The following is a 23,560-nucleotide window of genomic DNA, read 5'->3' on the forward strand; positions in this document are numbered from 1 at the left end:
TTTTCGTGTAAATGTCTATAGTTTCCTAAGTTTCTGTCACTGGAACCTGCACTATTGCCTCGGACAGGAGCCCAGGCACTTATCTCTGGCCTGAGCTCCAGTGGGAGTCTCAAATGAGGGCCTTTTCTTCACTGCATGGGGTATCGATGCTGCAGTGATTAATCTACCTGTGGTTGATTTGTCAGGTCTGCTTAGAAACAATAAATCAACCTCCTAGCACTCTCCTATCAACTCCAGTACTCTACCAGGACAAAAAGAGTAGCTGGACTTGATGGAAGAGCATCCCTCATTGACCTTACCATGTGGAAACACTGCAATATTCCACATGGTAAGGTCAATGAGGGATGATCTTGGTGACTTCAGTTTTGCTATAAGCGTAACTGAAGTTGTGTAGGTTAGATCGACGGGGCGGTGTAGTCTCCTCTGAACTCTCCAATTTGTTCACACTTTTCTTATAGGGTAGTGGCAGAACTGGAACCAGCACTCCAGTTGAGACCTCTCCCATGCCAAATAGAATGGGATAGTTGCCCCCTATGTCTTATAAAAGCCGCTTCTGTTAGGTAACATGCAAATGACTGAATAAAAATGATTAGTTCCTTTAATATTTTGATGTTACTAGCTATTTTTGGGGTGTTTTATTTAAACATTTTCTCTGGGGGCTGGCAGCAGAGGAGGGCAACAGCTGGGAGCGGAGTCCTGGCACCCTGAGGACCAACAGTTCAGTCCTGGGAGGCCAGTGGAGGGGAGGGGAGCTCCAGACAACTAGCCAGCAGAGCAGAGGGGAGCCCTGGCTGGCCAGTGGAGTAGAGCCCCAACCAGCTGGTAGAGGGGAGCCCAGGTACTCTAGGAAGCCTTCGAGCCCCAGGGAGCAGCAGAGGATCCCTGATACTCTTTGAGAGTGGAGGGGAAGGTGCCCTGATGTGCACCGGCCAGGAGAAGAGAGGCCAGCATTGATTTCCCTTGTCTGGCAAATTCCCTGATTCAGGAATATTTAGGTCCTGAGGATGCCAAACCAGGAATGTTCAACCAGTACTACACTTTGGAAGGAATAATCAGTTGCACATATTAAAAATGGGAAACAGCTGCCTAGAATGGAGTAGTGCAGAAAGGTATCCTAAATATGTGTCAACATGTATGTATGTACCTATGTAACCCTTTCAAAAAAAGCAACCATAATTCTGAGTTTATTAGAATTCTTCTGCTCTATTCCACACTGACTAGGCCTCAGCTGGAGTATTAGGTCCACTCCTGGGTGCCACATTTCAGGAAAGATGTGGACAAACTGGAGATAGTCCAAAGAAGACCAAGAAAAATTATTAAAGGTCAAGCAAACAGGTCTGTAAGGCACAAATGGAAAAAAAAAAGGGCTTGTTTAGGCTGGAGAACAGAAAATTGAGAGAGGTCATGATAACAGTTTTCAAGTACATTAGAGGTTGTTACAAGGAGAAGGGAAAACATTCTGTTTAACCTCTGATGATAGCCCAATAATCAATGGGTTTAAATTGTTGCAAGGCGAGCTTAGGTTGGACATTAGAAAAAAACATCCTATCACAGTGGTTAAGCACTGGAATAAATTGCATAGTGAGCTTGTGGACTCTCCATGATTCTAGATTTTAAGTTGGATAACACAAAGTGCTCAGCCTTCAGGAACAACCGAGTTCACAACCCTCCAAGTGATTTTAATTTTCCCCTTTTCAAATCTCAACAGTCAAAAATATTTCCTGAACCACAAAACAGTAAAAAAAAATATCATTAGCCTCTATTAATTAAACAAAGTCAAAGTCAACAATTACCACACAGTTGTATTTAAGCTAATACAGAGACTGTATTTACTTTGAGTAAATAACAGAGTATCCCGACTACTCCACCCACTGAATTAGGAATCACTGTGGCAGAAATTCCATCCTCCATTACAATGAGGTGTTCTAACATCTTAAAAACATTTTCTCATGAGTTGTTCATGGGTGCATGGTACTGAACTAAAGTCACATCTTTGTCTCTAAAAATATTTCCATCACAGTTGATGCCTGCAATTTCTGATCCTTGCTTAGTAATCAAGATCAGCCTTGACCAAGCTTGAAGGCATTTATGTAACTTCCCTTTGTAGCATGGGGGAAAGAGCTAGACTATTGAGCTGTAGGCCATTTAACCTAAAGCTATGGTGTACTGTAGATATTATAACAAGGAGTCCTATGGGACCTTAATGACTAACAAAAATATATATGGTATCTTGAGTTTTCGTGGGTAAAATACATTTCACCAGATGAGCTGGAGTGGAAATAACAGAAACCAACATGTATATAACAGCTAAATAGAAGTACCTGACAATCGTAGTACCAGTGCTAATGAGGCTAATTAAATGGGCTGGAAATATCCCATTCTTGACTTTTGATGTAAAAATTCAGTTTTTAAAGGCAGGGGAGACTGGCTTTATAATGCAACATCCAGTTAATGTCTTTGCTCAAGCCCAGGGTATCAGTGTCAAACTTGTAGGTAAATACCAAATCCTCACTCTCTTTCTCTGTACTTGGGCATAAGCTTTCATGGCCAAAAAACCCAATTTGTCAGATGCCATTGGACTCCTCATTGTTGCGGGTAAAGATTGATGTGGCTTCTCTTCTGATATTGATGGGTGTCATGTTGTCCGTTAAGTCTCATCTCTAAAAGCTATTGCAGAGGAACTCTTCTGCCAGTTATGCATACGATTAAATACTAAAAAATTTGAGTTATCAGAATAAAAAAAACCTGGAAAATGACTCACACTACACCGCTAAGGGTGATTTAATATTTTTAATATTGGAGGTTGTTAGATAATTGTGGTAATGAACATCACTTTGAAGGCATAGATATCAGGTATGATGAATAAACACCTGACTGAACATTACTACATAAGCTTCAAATTCAACTAGATTTCATTAGCCAGATTACAGAGCTGTACTGTTCTGGCGCAGACAACTCATTTGTTGTTATGTCACCAAAAAAAGAGGAAAATTTCAAAATAAAACATATGGAAGAAACTACCTTCCTTTCCCTTTAAAATACCTTATCTGGAAGGCTAGACAGAATAATAGTTCAATTTATTACAATAAGAAAACCTTGCTCCAACTGTGAGAGAAGGAATCAAAAGATGCTATCATTTTCACACTGTCAGATGCCTTCTGTCTTCTCTGCTTAGATAAGTGAAAGCTAGGGGATCTCAGTCTAGTAATGTAGTACATGTTGCCTGCCCAAGACAGACCTGCTGTCATTTATCCAGTAATTTAGCCCACAAGAGACAGGTGGAGGGATTGTCTATTGATTCAACCGCTACCGTACCTTAACAGACTTTTTTTTTCGTCATCACCTTGGTAGATGTGTCCGTCATTACAGTTTATGCGCAGTTGAAACATCACACTGTTAAGGTATACATTGCTATTCAAAAATATGCAAGTCCTAATATCTCCTTTTCACTGTTGAATGACAACACTCATTTCAAATTGTGGTTCTGTTGAACATCTTCACAAAGGTGAGGAATGAAAACTGAGTACTTGGGAAAAAAATAGACAGAACCACAGAAACAAGTGGAAGTAGCCCCTTTAAGTGGGAACATAGGAAAATACGATCTTGCAGATTTAGCTCTATGGAAAACAAAAGGAGACTAATTTGGGTCAGGAGAAGACTAATCCACCTATCCTATCCAATAATGGTAAATATCATTGGTGGAACCCTACCAACTTCACAGCCATGAAAAATATGTCATGGACTGTAAAATCTGGTGCCCTCCCATGAAATCTGGCATTTTGTGTGCTATTATTATTCTCTACTATACAGATTGCATAGGGAGACCGGCACTTCTCAAATTGGAGATCTTGACCCAAAAGGAAGTCACAGGGGGATCACGAGGTTATTTTAGGTATTGCCATCCTTACTTCTGCATTGTTGCCTTTAGAGCTAGGCAACTGGAGAACGATGGTTGACCCATCTTCTGGAATCTCTACCATCTTCTATCCCAGATGATGGAAAAGAAATTGAACAGGGAGAGGAATGGTTCCGAAGATAATTGGATGCGATTAAAATTGATGGAGATAGTATTGTGAAAATGTCCTGACAGAGAAATAATATGTAAATATTTAAGCTTCAGTTGTGATGCTAGAATCACAGACCTGGCCAAAGCTGATAGGTGTGATCTGCCTCTTTGACTTCCCCTGTATCTGGGTTCCCCATTTTCCCCATTCATGCCAGAGGCTCTTTGGGCCTCCCATTTCCTTTTCCCTCCTATGTCTGGGGCTGTGTGTGGCCCACCATCCCTCCTCCCTCATATGCCAATGGTTCTGCACCTCTCTTCCCTCTTGCCCACCTCCAGAAAACTTTTCATGATCCCTGGATTGGAAGGGAGGAACAGAGAAATGTCATGATATTGAATGCGGGGACTCACTTTGTGAGCCAGTTCCCTTCTAGGGATGCAGGCAAATATCTACCCTGAAACAATTTTGATATAAGAGTTTTTAAAGATTATAATAAATAAATTTTATTAACATATATTTTCAGCACACACCAGATGGCATTTGACAGAACTGCTGGAAGCTATGTAACATCACGCGTCATTCCATTTTCCCCCAATAATACTGTTTGTTTAATGTGCTACTCTTGCTCTCCTGTTTAAAACTGTGAATTTAGGGAAGCATTGTAACCAAACCGCAATGACAGAGGAATTATTCAGGAGAGAGTGACATCCAAAGCCTGTTGGGTCAATCAAATAGCGTGTTTCAATTAAGATGGTAGATGCATAGTCTATCACCCAGAACTATCCTAAGCATGAATAGTTGTGCAAGACATCAGAGCAGTCTCCCAAGAAACATTGTTTGGGACATTCATAACTGGATTAAAAAGGCTAGGTCCTCACCTGAAATAGAGTTCTGCTTGCATAGGACTTGGTTGCAGTGGAGGGGGAAAGTGGCAGAAAAAGAAGGGAAGAAAATATGGCTGTATCTTATCTGTTCTCCTCTTGGAATTTTGGTTTTGATTCGGTGAATGGCATAATTTAGACAAGCCTCATGTTCGCTGTTTTAAATTATTGCCCCTTGCTGTGGCTCTTAGAATGGCTGAATATAGCCATGGCATAGCATGCTCTGGCCATGTCCCCCTTGAGCCTGGATGGGTTGAACTTTGGGAGAATTTGGCAACTTTATGAGCCATTGTAATGAGTGCTCAGTGGTAGTGCTTGATCTTGCATCACTGACATCAGTGGAGGGCCCACAGTAAAATTGCTTGGCACCAAACTGTCGTACCTCGGTGTTCTGTACCTCGGTACCTTTGGTGGTCTGAACTGTCAATGTCAGCGTCGTCTGGTCCAGATCGTCCTGGCACGCTCCTGACAGGACCTCTACTCTGTCGGTGATGATAAGCTTTCGGCTGCATGCATAATAATCGGTACTCCCCTTATCTAGAGTGTAAGACACCGTGCAGTTGGGTCAACACAGGAGATCTCTGAGAGGACCCAGAAATGACAGATGCAGGCAACGTTTGAAATCAGTCGAGCAGGTTTATTGCGAAGCCCTCCCGGTTGATAACAGAGAGCGGTACAATGTTACATCACTGGGCACTATGGCCCACGTTGACAAGGTACCAACACTGGCCAGGCCTATTGCCATATAACAGCAGTTAGTCAAAGTTAAGCTACTGTGCATTCTGTACGTTTAGGCAATGACACCTGCCGTTCAGGCACCTAGTGCGCCTCCTTCCCCCCCTCCCCGCCCGCAAGGTCAGCCGGAGAGCACCCTTTACGGTGTCCTTTTATAGACAGGTACAAACAACTTACATCATTTCTTTACGTACCAGGTTGCCACCCTCTGTTGCCTAGATACCACCCCTCACCTTACGGAAGGGGGGCTTACTTACTATCCTTCATGCTGTCAATTCCGAGCTGGTCCTGAACCTAGGTCGGTATGTGCATTAGATTTTAGGGAGTCTTTGTACCAAGACATTTCTTATTAAGATGTTCTGTTACTCCCCTTTGGCTTACAGTCTGTTCTCGGTGCCTCCCTGTGTCCTTCCATGCTCCACCTAACTTACACAATCACACAATTATCAGTAGAAACAAAAAACAGGACTATGTAGCACTTTAAAGACTAACAAAATGGTTTATTAGGTGATGAGCTTTCATGGGCCAGACCCACTACAATTTGATCTGAGGAAGTGAGTCTGGCCCACGAAAGCTCATCACCTAATAAAACCATCTTGTTAGTCTTTAACGTGCTCCATAATCCTGTTTTTTGTTTCAGATAGACTAGACTAACACGGCTACATCTCTATTACAATTATCAGTAGGGCCTCTTTCTTGGCCCCGGTATTACTGAATCAAAGTCTTGCTCACTAGATTGCAGGCCTGTTGCTGTTTTCATGTTACAGGCCTCTATTTAGGCCTGCTGACTCCATGTTACTGACCCTCAACTTACTACACAAACTAGTACAGAAATAATAGTCAATTTTTCCATAGTGATTTGATTATTTTAAAAATTTACCCTAAAGTGACTTTACAGTCTGTTGATTGGCTTATTAATTATCATCACTTTTCTAATATGCAGAGTAACTTTGCCTTGTTTATTGGAAGCTCTTTTTACATTATAATGAGATATTACCCCATGACGGCAATACATGGATTAAAATGTTTCATACAATTGTACCTCTTGCTGCAGCTCTGTGATCAGAACTTCACAATGTAGCCAGCTTGAAGAGAAGAAAAAGAAAAACCTTGAATAATATTACACAAAGAGAGTCATTCAACAGAGAAATGAAAGTGGCATTGAATATTAATGTCACCAAGCAGCTTAAATATACATAACAGAGTTCCTGATATTTTCTCCGATGGTATGACTTTGTACTCTGAGTTTAAGCGACGAGGAGTCCTGTGGCACCTTATAGACTAACTGAAGTTGGAGCATAAGCTTTCGTGGGCAAAGACCCACTTCGTCAGATACATGCATCTGACGAAGTGGGTCTTTGCCCACGAAAGCTTATGCTCCTACACTTCAGTTAGTCTATAAGGTGCCACAGGACTCTGTCGCTTTTGCAGATTCAGACTAACACGGCTACCCCTCTGATACTCTGAGTTTAAACCACCATCTTGGTTGTATTATGATTTATTATATGGACAAGCACACTTGAGAACTCTTCTTTCCATTTCCACAATTCAAATATGTTTTGATGACATATTGTATCAGTCCAAAACCCTCTCTCTTTCTTTAATGTTAAATTTCACCTTGACAAACTGTAGACTCCTTAAAAAACATGGCACTTACTATCTTGACTGATACCTCAGGGATTAAGGATATAGTAAGAAGAGGGCCTAAAATGTAAGCCCATTATCACAGGCCTGCTGTGAGGTCTGAGGCCTAAGCGATAGTAGTCAAGACTTTGCTAATATAGAGCAGGTCACCTTTGTATCTTATGCTGTACTAAGAAGAGGGCCTAAAACAAAAAGTCATTTATCATAGGCCTAGTGTGAGGCCTGAGGCCTTGGCAACAATGGTTAAGATTTTGCTAATATAACTCAAAGCTAACCTGTGAGCAAGAGGCAGACCCTGCCCACAGAACTTGACAAGAACGAGGCAGCTATTGCAGAAACAGTCCCACCAAACAGGTACTAGGCATAGGCCATAAACACAATCCAGGAGGATGGTAACACAACACTTTAAGAAATACCTTAGTACCAACACATAGCCCACAAATTACAAGGGCATACTGACCTAGATTCAGGGCAGAGTCTAAAATGACAACAGTGGTGGGTAGCAATGTTTTGATCAAACCACCATGTACAAGGTAATGGGTGGTATCTAGGTAACATCAGAAGGTGGCAACCTGATATGCCAGGAGTGATGTGTAACTTCTTTGTTCCTATGTATGAAAATGTACTCCGGGGTTTGTCCTTGCCTGGCTTAAGGAGCAGTGGAGAGTCCTGCCACTGACTGAGCTGGTCCGTTGTAACGGGCATACATGTGTTAGCAGTCTGGTAGAGTCTGCTTGATACTAGGACTGTGCTTTGTTGACAGTAATCCTGGCTCTAGTGCCTTCGTCCCTTATCTGATTTTGTGTCTTTGGGGGTTCTCTTGGAGTTTGCTATGCTGGCTACCTGTGCAGATCCAGTGTGACATGCAGGGGGAACACACCTACAGCTGAAATGTTATCATAACTGGACAGAGCAAGATACCTGTTAGGGAACATAGGTGACTTCTGACCATATGGGGTAGGACAAATGACACCAGTGGACTACACAAATATATCCTGTTGCAAGGTACTGAAGGTTTACTGTCCCTCTTCTCTTGTATGGAGGCATACAATTCATTTCAATCAGTTTATCACTGATTTTTATTCTGAACCTAAGGAGTAGTTGTTTCAAATTCCAGTGTCATTTACTGCTGAAGTGTCTGAATTTCTAGATTAGGAAAAGAGGAGATGTAGAGCATTTACAGAATCCTAAAAAATTATAAATGTGTTGGCCTTTTATCAGAATTAAAATTGCAAGTAATACAAGTAAAACATTGACTCAACTAAATGGTTAAAGGAGAAGCTGAGACAATGACTATTTGACGTTGATATCAGAGTCATATTTTAGAGGAAACATTCTTAAAATTGTATGTTTAAAAAACCTTTTAAAAGTGAATTTTCAGTAGATCCCAGAAACATATGCTCTTAGGGGCTGTTAATCCTGTTTAATTGGGGAATCATTGTAAATTTGATATTTGAAAACAGATGTGGGAAAAGAAAATGGGAGAAAGGATTGACGAGATCTTTGGTATTCTTGATTTAAGAAAACCCATCTCTGTCAAATGGATTTCAATGTGATAAGAGATTAAGCAAATCGTTGGAGAAGCAGCCTTCTCTTAAAAGAAAGATAATACAGCTGAGAGTCACTTAAAGTTTTTTGTACTTTGGAACCTTAACAAAGTGTGTGTTTTTACTGTAAGCTCCCTTTTTTAATCTTCACTGAGAGTATTTTAAGTGGAAGTCTCCTTTATACTGTATCTAACGGTTGCCAGTACAATTCTTGTAACAGTCATATGGAACATTTTCCTTCTGTCCTCAAGCTGTTTTGCTGCTTATTATCGTGTTTAACATACCCACTGCCTAGCAGGACAGAGATTAGAAACTCTTAATATTTGTTATATAGCGAGAGGTCTTCCTAGAGTTTGGCAGCAAGTGCTATAGCATGTGAACATAATGTATCAGTGCAAAAGTTCGGAACTGTCTAGTGAGTCACACTAATCTCCTTATTTTATCCTTTTAAGAGTTGTTCAAAAATCAGCTATCCTCAGCAGTGTCCTGTTAATAGGGTGGTTGATAACTTATATTGAAAGGAAACCTTGATTTGTGTTATGATAGGGGCAAACAATGCAGCAAGCTTTAATGTATGAAAACATAGATATGTAGGTGTTTTTTTGAAAGGGCTGAAATCTTCTTTTGATACATTTGCAGACTATTAAAACCTATGTATGTGGAGAAATTGGAAAGGGTACAGAGAAGAGCGACAAGAATGATTAAAGGTTTAGAGAACATGACCTATGAAGCCAGGCTTCATGAACTGGGCTTGTTTAGTTTGGAAAAAAGAAGATTAAGGGGGGACATGATAGCGGTTTTCAAATATCTAAAAGGGTGTCACAAGGAGGAAGGAGAAAATTTGTTCCTCTTGGTTTCTGAGGACAGGACAAGGAGTAATGGGCTTAAAGTGCAGCAGGGGAGGTTTAGATTGGACATTAGGAAAAAATTCCTAACTGTCAGGGTGGTCAAATATTGGAATAAATTGCCAAGGGAGGTGGTGGAATCTCCCTCTCTGGAGATATTTAAGAACAGGTTAGATAGACATCTGTCATGGTGTAGACGGAGCTTGATCCTGCCTTGAGGGCGGGGGGCTGGACTCGATGACCTTCGAGGTCCCTTCCAGTCCTATTATTCTATGATTCTATGATTCTATGATGTATATGGACTGTAGTTTTGCATGTTTGGACTGCTTTTTTCCTAACTGTAAAAATATGTATTTTTAATAGACTGGAAGAAAAGAAAAAGGCGACCCCCTGAATATCGCCATTGACAAGATGACCAAAAAAACAAGGGATCTACGGAGACAGGTACTCTGTGTTCTTTTATGCATGCTAATTTTCAAGAAAGTCATTGTTATGCATGTTCAGGCTGTCTTTAACACTAATCGAATTAGAAAACAATGCATCATCCGTTTACAGTTTATTATTACATTGTAATTAATAGTGGCTGAAGGATTAATACCTGCTGAGTAATACTGGAGAAACTGAATTACCAACACGATGAATCACCCAGTTTGGGAGGAGGGGGTACTCACCGAGCTCTTATTGCCTTTGAAATCACTAAAGCCAATTGTGCAGCAACTGATGTATAGACTTATCTTCGCTCATTGAAATACATGTAACTATTTCTGTAACAAAAAAGCTAGGCACATGTGTTTGAAGGAGTAGTGCCAAAGTCTTGAACATTTTAAAAGGAAACCCACCTCAGTTAATTGCTAAATGGAAATGTCATGAGACTAGGGAGAAGACGGAAAAAAGAATCATGAAAATGTGCTTATTACTTTTTCCATACTGTTTTGGTTTCTTCTTCTGCTAGGCAGTGTATTTTGTAATAGACTGATATGATGCAAAACAGCAAAACTGAGGATAGAAACTTGAGTGGAGAGGAGGGAGCTGGATTTTCTCCTCCCTCAAAAGTTAATTTCCTTTGTATTTTACCAGTTTCACGTTAAGGGTTGGAAGGCTCCTCCTTGTCTTTTGGGTGATGAAATTGCAGATCTGAGCTGGACCATGTTTAACACATCTTTAGAAAGAACCAGCTGGTCAGTCAGAGCACTGCTGTGTCCAAGCAGGCCAAACTATACAAATATACATGATGAAATAAGGACCTAACTCTGTATGGATGTACCTCCAAAGTAGTCCGTTTTGCAGAATTGTTAGGTATCTATAGTTCTTATGGATGTTAGTGCTTATCACCTTGAAAAATCAGGCAATTCGTTTGTCACTTGACACCCAGGTTTAACAATATTGTCCTCAATGTCCTTTGTAATACTGTAATAATAAACACATTGCAGGTTTACAATGTGTTATAGTAGCCCCCCCCCCCCCCCAGTAGAATCATCATCCGGGCTGTAGGAAAGCTAATATTCCCTCTGTTGCTAAAGTTAATGAGAGCAGAAAGATACTGCCTCTCTGCAGGTCCAACCTCATGATTTGGGGGGGCCTCAAGTTTCAAGAGTGTGATTTGCATCATATGTTGCTTCCCACTCTATTACTACTGCTAAAGTGAACTATAAGGTCAACGCATGACTTACTGTTCTTTGTGGGACCCCCAGAAGTCATTTGTATTGCTCATGTCTGAAATCCGTTTCTAGTCTCAGATGTAAAAATGGCACCTCCTTACTCAACACAATGACTCCTTGTGTGCATTCAGCATCACATCTACTCATTTCAATCAGAGAAATAAGTTGGAGTTAATCATGTGAGTTAAATTAAGTGTATGCAAATGTTTGCAGGATTGGAACCAAAACCTCTAACATTCTAATGGGTTTTTACTCCTGCTATCCCTGAAAAGTCTATTATTTAATACAGTTATGGTAGTGGCCTAAGGCCCATCTCATTATAATCAAGTCACAAATACAGTTGGTGCTCTGAAAATGAACAACAAGACAGAATCACTGCACTGAGGAGTGTATAATGAGATTGGAAATTGACCACAGCTGAGAGAGAGAAACGGTTCTATTTCTCTTTCTGCATCAAGAGAAGCCTTGACTACACTGAGAGATAAGGTTGAATTTTGTTAACGTAGCTATTTAGCACTCAGTTTTGTAAAGTCGAAGGTGCATGTCCCCAGTGTGAGCAAGAATTCAATGCAGTTCAAGCCAGAGACCTGTGAGTACACCTCGGCAGTAAATCCTGACCACCTCTTAAATAACTGCACCCAGTAGGGTGACTCCTGATGATTTTGAGAGTGGTGCACTGTGGGTAGTTATCCCACAGTTCCTGCACCCCTTTACACTCTGGGTTATGGTCCCAGTGCATGCTGGGCCCAAAATGTGGACCTAAACTGGCTAAGACTGATTTCTTTTTCCTGGGTCATTCTGCTCCAGATCTTTTTGAGGTTTGCTGCCATTGTTGTGGTTGGAGTGTCTGGTGTTAAAAATCCAACTCACAGATTATAGCAGTATCAATTTCCCTCTTTTGGAGGAATAGTGTCCTTTATAATCCTCACTTTGAATCTCCTGGTTATTTGAAAATATTACATGGATCTAATTTTGTATACCTTTATGTCAATTGTGAATGAGCATCTGATCAACCCGAGTCAGACCGAATAAGAGCATCGAAGCAAGTGTCTCACAGCAGCCAACTGCTTCTTGCTGCCACTTACTTTGTTCTCAGTTCTTTGAGAAAAGCACAGAATTCTGTGTCTGATAACTTGTGCCAATTGGCAGGATTTGGGGGGAGGGGTATTTTTGTACACACAAAAACAAAAGAAAACAAACCAACATTTCCCCCTCCCCCAAATCGGAAACATCCTTCATAGTGAGTTACAGTTGACAAGAATGATCACAGCAATGGGAACCCTGCTATTGCCTGTTATTTTGTTTGTCCGTTTGGTCTACTGGGAAAAATACTAACACTGTAGTTTAAATATTACAACTAATCAGAAACAGCATGTACACACAGTCTTTGAGCTACTGAGACTCTGCAGTAACACTGGAACAAAGATAAGCATGGAAGAAATTGGCTCACACTTAGCATGAATGCACAGTCATGCCCAACATGGCTATAGATCATTTGGCACAGAGTTAGCAGGGTACCAGTTGTTTTGTTGTCATCACCGCTGGTGCTCCACCTGTTAAGGCTGCTGCCTCCTGCCTTTGCCACCACAGTCCATGCCCCTGCTTCTGTCTAGCAGTTGATCTTGTTCAGCCACTGTTTGCCAATGTTTCTAGAGTTATGGTTATCAAAATGCTTTGATCTCTCTCCGAAACCACCTCACCGCCAGAGTAAAATCTGACCTCTCTGTTGTGGAGGATTTCTTTTTCAGGTTTTGTTCTGAATCTCCGCCTTTTGCGAAGTGGAGTTTACTTCTTTTACAGGGATTTGGTAGAGGGGATGTTGTAACAAGAAAGTATGAATCGGGATTGTAAAGTTAAAAATCTGAAACTACTAAGATAACATTTTCATTTCTGTTAATGCATTTGTTAGTCCAAGTCTTTAGAATGGTAGAAAATGACCATATAGAAATGATAATTATGTATTTTCTTAGTGAAAGACTTTGACTTTTCTAATATAAATCATAGAATCATACAACTTGAAAGGATATCAAAAGGCTGTCTAGTCTGGTTCTCTGCATTCATGGCAAAATTAAGTATTATTTAGATTAGTGGTTCTCAAAGTGTGGTTTGCAGACCACTAGTGGTCCGTGCCATCTTGCAGGTGAGCCATGGTTCAAGGATCAGACCTCTCCCCACCCTGCAGTGGGATGCCCACACCAGCACTCCCCCTTTGAGATTGGAGTGTCAGCTCTGGCTTTCTGAGCTGGGGGAACAGCAGCACAGAGAAGTGTTGCGTGGAGGTTTTCCACGTTGCTTCTGCTGACTAGAATTGTAGCCAATGGGAGCAGTTGGAGGCGGTGCCTGGGACACGGTGCCTGGAAGTGATGTGGGACACAAAGCCACGTAAATGTCCCCCCCATCTACTTCATGCACACACACTCCTGCCGAGATCCTGGACCCCCCAGCCCGCTCCTGCACCCTCCCTTGCCCCTGCACCCTCCCGCCTGGCCAGACACCCCCTTAGCTCACTCCTGAATCTTCCCTTGCTCTGGTACCCTCTCTCCTGGCCAGACACTCCACCCCCAGATGGCTCCTGATTCCTCCTTCCAACCGACGCTCAGCTCACTCCTGCAGCAAGCGGGGCCCACTACCACCCCTGGAAAAAATGGAGCTTAGGGTAGTCAGTCCTTAGTGCTGCCCAGACCATGGTGTGGGCCCCCTTGAATCTTCAAAGCTGTACAGAGTGGCACTCTGGTGCTCCCACAGCAGTTCAAAGGAGCTCTGGGCCTTTTTGAATGGCCAGACCCCAGGGAAATTGCCCTCTTTGTGCCTGCCTCCATCCACAGGTCTGCCTGCGCCCTACTTCCCGCCCAGACCTTGCACCACCTACCTCCTGTCATCATGGCTGTCTGGCTGGTGCTGCACAGAAAGGTTTGCATTGAATAGGGTGGGCCGCGGGCCAAAAAGTTTGAGAATCACTGATCTAGACCTTTCAAAGCAATAGGAATGTCACTCAGCTCCTTTGTATGTTGTAACAAAATGTGTGCTTTCGTTTTTGCCGTCACATGCTATGTCTAGACTGCAAGCCTCTTTCGAAAGAGGCTCTTTCGAAAGATACTTTCGAAAGAGCCTCTTTCGAAAGAGAGCGTCTAGACTGCACGTTGAACTTTCGAAAAAGCGGCTTGCTTTTTCGAAAGAAAGCATCCAGTGAGTCTGGATGCTCTCTTTCGAAGAAGCCCTATTTACATTGAAGAACGCCTTCTTTCGAAAGAGGAACTTTCGAAAGAAGGCGTTCTTCCTCGTGAAATGAGGTTTACCGCCATCGAAAGAAAAGCCGCGTTCTTTCGATTTAATTTCGAAAGAACGCGGCTTGAGTCTGGACGCAGGGGAAGTTTTTTCGGAAAAAGGCTACTTTTCCCGAAAAAACCCCTGAGTCTGGACACAGCCTGACTGCTGTTCATTGACCCATGTGAAATTAATGATTGGTTGCATTCTGGTTCCCATACAGCAGATATCCACAAACAGTACACTTCCCCATCACCAATGGGATTGCTTTGATTTCTGACTGGTAATCTCAGTGGAGATTAAGTGATTGAATAGGCATTGCCAGGACTATTGGTTTTGTTTTCAGCTGGGAAATACCTCTGTTCATTAGGACACTGTTCTTAATGGTCAATATGTTTTTCTCTTCCCTACTAAGACTAGCCATACAACAATTGGACCTCCCGGGTCCAGCACCGTCGCGACCTGACCAGTCCCGAACAAGAGAATTTGCCGGCCCTGGGGAATTCTCCTGCCACCAGCCCCAAGCCCATTTCCCCAGCAGGAAGACGGCCTCCCCTTCCTTCCCCCAACCTGGCTAGGCTGCTTGCCTCGCTGCTGTAAGTTCCCTGGGCAGCACAGGCTCTGTCTCCTGCCACGGGGCTTCTGCATCTGGGGCTGCTGCGGGTGCTGGCCCTGGCCTCATGCTCCAGGAGACTGCTGCAGGACTCCAGCCCCCGCCCTGCTTTCCAACGAGCTGCTGAGGGGCCCCAACCCCGCACCCCAGCAGGCTGCTGTGGGGCTCTGGCCCAGCCCCATGCTCTAGCAGGCTGCTGCAAGGTTGTGGTCCCATGCTGCCTCGAGCCTAAACTCCAGCCTCATGCTCCCGGGGCTGCAATGGTGCCCTGGCCCTGAGCTCCTGGCGGGTACCAGGACACTCCGGCTGCAGGCTGACAGGTGGTACTGTGGGGCTCTGGCCTCAGCAGCCTCCATCCTGTGTTGCTGGGGGACTCTGGCCTGGTCCCATGCTGCTACAGGCTGCCACCGGGCCCCTGGCCCGTGCTTGGCCCCAGCCCTGCTGCCGCAGCCCCAGCTGTCCCTCCCTCCCTTAGTCTCCCAGTCTCTCTGGTCCAGGAGTAACTCTGGTCCTGACGGCCGAGGGATGTTACCAGACCGAGACTGCCGGTGTCTGGAGGGTCAACCTATACATCTTACTACATGTATGTGCAGTGTTTAGCTTAGCACAATGAGATCCTGATCTTTGTTGGCATCCATAGGTAATAATGTAATACAGATAAATAATAATAATCACCCCCTCAAGAGCATAATAATTAAATTGGTAACAAAGATCCTTTAACAGCTTGATCTGCTTTTAAAATGGTATTCCTCCTGCCTTGCAGCTGGCACACTTAATCAACTGTCCTTGTTAAAACTATAGAAACAAGTAGTCCTGTGGTACCTTGGGCTGTGTCTACACTACATGCCTCTGTCGGCAGAGGCATGTAGATTAGGGTTGTAGGCAAAGGTAAATGAAGCCGCGATTTAAATGATCGTGGCTTCATTTACATTTACATGGCTGCCGCGCTGAGCCGACAAACAGCTGATCAGCTGTTTGTCGGCTTGCCGCTAGTCTGGACGTTCCCCCTGTCGACATCAAAGCCCTTTGTCAGCAGCCCCGTTATTCCTCGTGGAATGAGGTTTACCGGGGCTGCCGACAAAGGGCTTTGATGTCGACAGGGGGAACGTCCAGACTAGTGGCGAGCCGACAAACAGCTGATCAGCTGTTTGTCGGCTCAGCGCAGCAGCCATGTAAATGTAAATGAAGCCGCGATCATTTAAATCATTTATTTTGCTGAATAAACAAATCTACATGCCTCTGCCGACAGAGGCATGTAGTGTAGACATACCCTTAGAGACTAAATAACAAATACATTAAATAAATCTATCTATCTATCTAGTATCATGAGCTTTCATGGGCAAAACCCACTTCCTCAGATGAGCTCATGATACTACATATATATCTGAGTAAGTGGGTTTTGTCCACGAATGCTCATGATACTACGTGTGTGTGTGTGTGTGTGTGTGTGTGTATATATGTATATGTATATGTATATGTATATGTATATGTATATGTATATGTCTCCGATGTTCCAGAGGACTACTCATTTTTATAGTTACAGACTAACATGGCCACCCCTCTGAGACATGTTAAAACTACCACTGAGGTTAATTTTTTTTTTCTCCACCCCTCTTTCTTGTGATAAGAATCCCTGGACCAGTTCTAGCTGCTTTAACCTAGCCTAACCCTTTTTTTATTTTTCCCACCCATGCAGGCAAGATGTACTGTTATGCGCTGTGGCTTGTCTAGCTCCAAAGACAAAACCACTGGGGGTTAGTCATTATTCTGTTGTAAATTTTCTAATTAAAATATCTGCCTGCTTTTTAGTGGGTATTGTGCTATTTGGAGGTGATTTTCAATATGAGATAGAGTGAAGTTCAAACCATTTGTGGTTATTATAGAGCACATGGTTTATTTTACAGAATTGGGGTCATCACTACACTGTCCCAGCTACACATAATTCTAGTTTAGAGTCTTTCACAATGATTTCCCAAACCAAGGAAAACTCACTTACTAGCCCACTCCCTGCAAATTCCAACAGAGACACAAACATATGATGTAGGAATAAGACTGAAAACAGCTTTTGGAGATCAACCTCATTGTGCGTTGTGTCTTTCATCACAAATGCCAGAATTACTACATTTCCAATTGGATATTGTGTTTGATGAGCTTGCACTAAAGGTTTCTTCTGCAAAAACCCTTCAGTGTAGATGAAGCCTAAATATATGGCTTCAAATTTATCTCTTTGGGTATATGGTGCCCTTGATAAGAAGAGTGGAGTGCTTCTCAGATATTACTGTTCTCAATACGGAGACATTGCGATTATTCATTAGGTAGTTTATAAAATATTCTAAAGACTCAAATCAGTCTGTATTTGCTAAGTGGTAGTCTATTACCCAGAAGAGCTCATGACTTTGAATTAAATCTTAGACGAGCATTTGCTAACAACTTATTTTGGAAAGGCAAAATTGATGCAAAGTCATATTACAGTCAGTTTGTAGATGAATAGATTAACCATTTGACCCTCGCTTTCTAACGTTGCAATGTATTACCTGTGATGAAGTTTCAGTTGCCCCCTCCCCTCTCCCCAGAGAATCTGCAGAGGGATTGGTGACAGGACTTCATCCTACTACACCAAAATGCTTTCTGACAAAATGTGAGCACTGCTGAAAGTGACCTGTCCCTGAATAAACTCAGACATGACTTTGAACCTAAGGCCACCTGCAACATCAGCCTTTCCTCATTATAATCTCATGACCTTCCTCCTGGAGGCTTAATCTATCATCTCTTCAACTGCAGCTCCTCTACTGCTCTTGGTTATGGAAATCAGAAAGCTGTTCCTGAAAAAAATCACTTGGTTGCAAAAAAGAGATACTTGCTTCTACCAGCAGTGCATACTTATTTCATTTGTAATGTTCATGTGTACTGTTATTATGTTGTTCGTACGTACACTGTTATAAATTCAGTACATCTAAAGCCTTTTAAAAAGATATCTGAGCATTAGAAGTCTGAGTCTGATGCTGAATTTACTCAATACAGGGCGTCCCCACTATAAGTCATCCCAGTATACATCTGTTCTGCACTAAAGTCGTTGACGCTTGTAGGAACTGATGCGTTATACGTCCTCACATTCCCACTCTTAAATCACACACCAAAAAATTTGTGCAAATGGAAGTCAGCTCTGGGGAAGAAAATTCCCTGCTTTAAATTGTTTTGCTATAAGTCCAAGTTTTTTGCAATGTATCTTGGACTGATAGCAAGGACGGCCTGTACAGAGAGTGAGCGCACACAGCAACAAAATGCTGTGCTCTTTCACCTTCATTGAAGTCCTCACCAGCACTGAACATACTGTGAACCACAGGCATTTTGTAGGTTTGGATTCAGCAAGCTGTAGGTTTTTGACAAGGTGTACATTTCTGGAAGGACTGTTTGTCTTTTATTATTTAATAGAACCATTAGTACATTTGGTCTAGAAAAAGGCGCTTTAAAGAAATGTCTAAATATCAGATGTCAGATTTAGGGGCAAGGACTGGTTCCTACACTTCATTTAATGATATGTTGGACTTGACTGAAAAGGCTTATTTGAATTTCTGTGTCTCTTTGTTGTCTGTCTCAATATGTATTTCTTCTAAATGTTCATCACGGTGACACTGAGTTTTTATGACACTCGAGAGTGCTTTAGAGGAATGGAGAGTGTTTTAATATTGCTTATTTATTCTTTCAGATTTTTAGTAATTTCCTTACAGCCTAATTATAAGGCTCAGTTTAATTTACTCTATACATAATGTTTACTGAGGCACATATGGCGCCATATTTCAGAAAACAATATCCATAACAGGTAGTTGTGTGTAACACTTCCATCACATGAAGAAAAAAAATAATCTGTAATTTAAGTACTCATAACGGATTATTTTTGTATGGAAAGGAGTGAAGTAGTCACAGTTAATCTCAATTCTTTTTCAGTAGGATCATAACTGTTCAATTAAATTCACAGCAATCTTCGGCTTGAAATAGTTAATTTTTATTGTGCAATGTTGTGACCATAGAAGGGGCTATGAAAAGGGTGAGGAACCTCACAGATAGTTCTGATATTATTCCCCATGCATTGAGTTCCATTAGAAGCTCACTGTTCACCCGCCTAGCTACCTGTACTTAGTCCAGTAACTTCCTATATTTAGGCTATAAGGAACTGTGGTTCTGCAATTTTGCAGCATAGCAAATGTTGAATGTTTAATGCCATCTTAGTGTGAGAAAAAATAAACAAGTGGGGTTTGGGGAGTCAGTTGATATTGTTAGTTCCATCATATAGACCAAGACAAGAAGATACAAGAGATAGGAACACAATGGCTAGTACCTTGTGTATATCACTACATCTGGTATACACAGCAACATATGAAACACCGTGGAAAGGATGAGATGCAGTCTGGCATCCTTGCTTGATACTTTTGACCGGGGGTCTTTAAGGAAATTGAGAATTTCTGTGCATTTCTGTCCTGAAAGCCAAAACCATCCTTAAATGTATCTGATCAGCTCCACTAATAATGCTTCCTTTGGTGGAGGCTGCCTTTGAAAGAATCAGAATTGAGCTTTCAGGGCCCCAAGAGTGTCCTCTGGACATCAGCATATCCTGCTAAAAGTTCAACAGGAAAAAAAAAAACCCTCGGTATTTGGAACTCAGAGTTGATGGAGGACAAATCCACCGAGTGGTAGATAAAGTTCATGCCTCATGACCAAAAGGCAAGTGCATGTCTGGGTACTACCACTGATTTATATCCCATTTTGCCAGCCTCATAAATTGACTTAACTAGGAATACTTCCCCAAGACTGGTGGTGTGGACACCAATCTGCAAAAGTGCCTTTGAAAAACTCAAGGACCTGCTCTGCATACACCCAAAGCTGTAGTGGCCAAATGTTGGAAAAGAGATCCTACTGCAAACAAACACATCGGCGATAGAACTAGGGATGATCCTTTCCCAAGATGGAGATGGAGAGGACTATCTGGTTGTCTATATCACCTGGAAACTCCCCCTGCAAGAACACATACTCTGTGAGAGAGCGTGTGATTGGCTACCAAAGAGAGCCTAAGGAAATGTCTCCTAGGAAACATGCTCACACTTGGTAAGGCTCATGCTCCCTTGTGTTGGCTCAATGCGGTGAAATCAGAGACTCATGAGATGGTACCAGTACAGCCATAGAGCACCAAGCAGGAAGTTTGCATTGAGACACCATTTTTCTGTCCAGAGAACTGGCCTCTGCCAGCTAAGGTTGTGCTTTCAATTTGTGTGGGTGGATGCCCAGGCTGCATATAGACTGGGGTGCACCATGAGCAACGTCTCCTATTTACAAGCAATCAGTGTGACCACAACTCCATACAGCTGCCACAGCTGCCAGTCATTAAAGCAGGCCCCCACTACTGCACCCAATAAAGAAACAAAGTCTGCGTTGAAAAGAGGAGAGCAACGAAAAGGAAGAGACAGCAGAAAGGCCTGGGACAACAAAGCAGTGACAGCTTTGCAACAGCCTTTAAGAAAACAGCCTTAAAACAGAAGAAAACTACAAGTCCACAAAATGAAGGACTGATAGACTTCATTGGAGGTAAGAGTCTAAGCACTGACCTGACTGAGATCAAACTAAGGAGGGTCTGTCAAGAGACTCTGTAAAGAAAGCACATTGTGAGATGGAAAAAGTGTAGCCTGTCTGAGCCGAAAATATTTCATGGACCATGCTCTTGCCATTTGTGACTGATGCTCCTTTGTCTTTCATGAGCGAGTCACTTCTTTTGTGGCAATTTGCAGAAGTTGCTGACAGGTAAAGTGACGTTACAAAAGTACCTGTATTTTTGGTTTAAGTTGATGTACTTTAACAAGGCGAAACAAGAAGGAGGGTTAGCACCAGATGACAACTCAGCGGTCCACAAAACACCTAGCCCATGATCTGTGAACCAACAGGCCAGCATTTTAGGAATCACCAATTAAAAGACATTCCCTTATATTTGCATATATTTACTATGAGAAATACTGCAATGATCCAAGTACTAAGGTGATGTAATCAATGAGTTTTTTAGTCACCAAAGACAATTAGTCATTTTTAATATGGGCCCCTAATTTTCATATCATGTGTGAGTATGAAAGATATAAAATACATATAGTGGTGCAGTGTATTTGGTCGATGTACATTGTATCACTTTGCCATTGGAATTACAGCATTACATGACTTGTAGCTGTCAGTGAAATGGAATTATTACCTCATGAACTTCTTATCCTTCCTCCATTCTCCTTTGTGACTCACCTTTCTCCTGCTCCAGTGACAGCTTCTCGATCCTTGTCACTTAGGTTTGCATTTTCACTGTCATTTCTTGACACTTTATTGTCCTTGCCCCTCCATGCCCCCCAAGCCTTGTGCAAAATCCTGTTGTTTCTTCCTCTGTGACATCTTCTCAATCCCTCCTTCCACACAGCCTCTACCTCTAAAACCATGGCTCATGCCTTTGTCATCCTCTCCATTGCCCGGATTGCTGTAAACTTCCTTTCTAGCCTCCCGTCTTTTTACCTTCTCTCCATAACACCCAAAGTGTAAACATTAAAACAATCTTCCCCCTTTCATCACTTTGAGCATTTCACTCTTCTTCACAAAGTACCCCGTATTCGGTCTCCTTCTGCATCAGTTACTACCTCTTAGGTTTTTTGCGGAAAACACTAGTCTGCTTTGCTCTGTCTATATTTCAGCTCTCCTTTCCCCTCCCTGCCACCTCTCCTGTACAGAAGACATTGCCCATTCTCTTCTTCTTCCTGCTCTGCTTATTCCATTATTATTCTTCATTATGATTTTTGTTGCGATAGATACAGAGTTGGGGCCACAATCTTTTACCCACTCTATAAACCAGGGGTTTCAAATTCCCAGCCCTCACAACATCCCTGGCCAGAGCACTTGTGCAATCTGGCCCAGGAGTTCTGGACAATTAATGATGCAGGAAGTGTGGGGGACCAAATTGCTTATGTTGCCCTGCACCAGCCTCTCTCTAAGGTAATCCCTGAGACTACACGCCCCACGGGACAGAGTGCTATGGGAGAGAGAGGGCAGAGCAGTGGAAGGGTGCTGACAGGAAGGGGCATGGTTTGGGAGATAAAAACAGACAGCTCTTCCTTCACCCTGGCTCACTGGAAATCCTGGGCTGGATTGCGCAGTGGGAATGTCCCAGAGGCCAGGAGTTCGAGACCCCTGCTATAAATCTATAGTGGGAGTCAGGTTCTGCCCTGAAGAACTTATACTACTTGCCCTTCTGCTTCTTTCAAAAGCATCTGTTTAAAGTTGTCACTTGATCAATAGGACTTAATCCCTTAAGGCCCAGATCTTCCATGATATTTAGGTGCCTAGCTCCCATTAAAATCAATGGGAGTTAGGCACCTAAATGTCTGTGACAATCTAGCCTTAGAGGACTTTGTCACTTTTAAAAATGAGACTTTGATTCCTAAGTCAGGCACTGCAGTGCCGAATGCAGCAATGCCTAAATACTTTTAAAGATCTGGGCCATTGGCTCCTAAGTCATTGCAGTGCTTTTGGAATTGGACCCTAACTAGCCCTACTGCTGGAGGGACTTCCTCTTCCTGCCCTCCTTCAAATGGTTATGGGGGAAAATCACTCTTTTCACTTGATTTCACATCAGTAATAGTAGCCCCATACTTTCCCTTTGTCATCACTAAGCATGTTCAGAGAAGGGAAAAGAAGATGAAATGAGTTATCACAGAGCAGTGAAAGTCTAAGAGCAGAGGTCAGGTTTTAAATGATGAACCTTCTCCCCAGTTAATCTACTGTCCGCATGAGATGAATGAATTGACAGGTGGGCCCCCAAGAGAACTATTCTCAAGATCCTGCCATTACTCAACTTTTTTTTTCCAGAAGTTGTTTTCATGGTCTCGTTTGTAAGATTTCTAATGCCCTCTTAATATTTAGAATTAAAAAAAAATCTAAATGACAGCTCCACACTCTTAGTACATGCGTAATGAATGAGAGAGCTACAGGAGCATACTAAAGTCTGCATCACCACTGAAACTTCCGGAATGGTCACTAGAAAAGAAAGGAATCCTGCCATGGGTCTGCACTTCAGATTGTCTTATAGCTTCAGAAACTGAGGCCTTGTCTACGCTGGCATATTTTGTCACCAAAAATTGCCTTTTGTTGACAAAACAGTGAGAGCATGCCTACTACAAAGACAATTTTGTTAGGAAAAACACCCAGTTTTGGTGACAGAAATCTTCTAGCCCTACAAGAGACTTTATTTCCCTCCCTGTATTGTCGACAAAGAGCTAGTGTAGATTCTACTGTTTGGTTTGTTGATGGAACTGGCTTCTGCCAGTATCCCACAATGCCTGCCCTAATGGCTGTGCTCA

At 42.4% G+C, this 23,560-nt stretch overlaps 1 protein-coding gene across 4 annotated transcripts in view; it reads left to right on the forward strand.

Annotated features, from left to right (window-relative positions):
- CTNNA2 (catenin alpha 2) overlaps positions 1-23,560 on the forward strand; it is a 781,078-nt gene that overhangs the window by 594,238 nt on the left and 163,280 nt on the right. For all 4 annotated transcript variants that reach the window (XM_075930970.2, XM_075930969.2, XM_075930972.2 and 1 more), the window contains one exon: positions 10,020-10,100. In XM_075930970.2, coding sequence (XP_075787085.1) covers positions 10,020-10,100 — 81 coding nt within the window. The remainder of the gene's footprint in view (positions 1-10,019; positions 10,101-23,560) is intronic.

This window comes from Pelodiscus sinensis, chromosome 4, assembly GCF_052426305.1.
Source record: "Pelodiscus sinensis isolate ZL-2025 chromosome 4, ASM5242630v1, whole genome shotgun sequence".
NCBI classification, from domain to species: Eukaryota; Metazoa; Chordata; order Testudines; family Trionychidae; genus Pelodiscus; species Pelodiscus sinensis.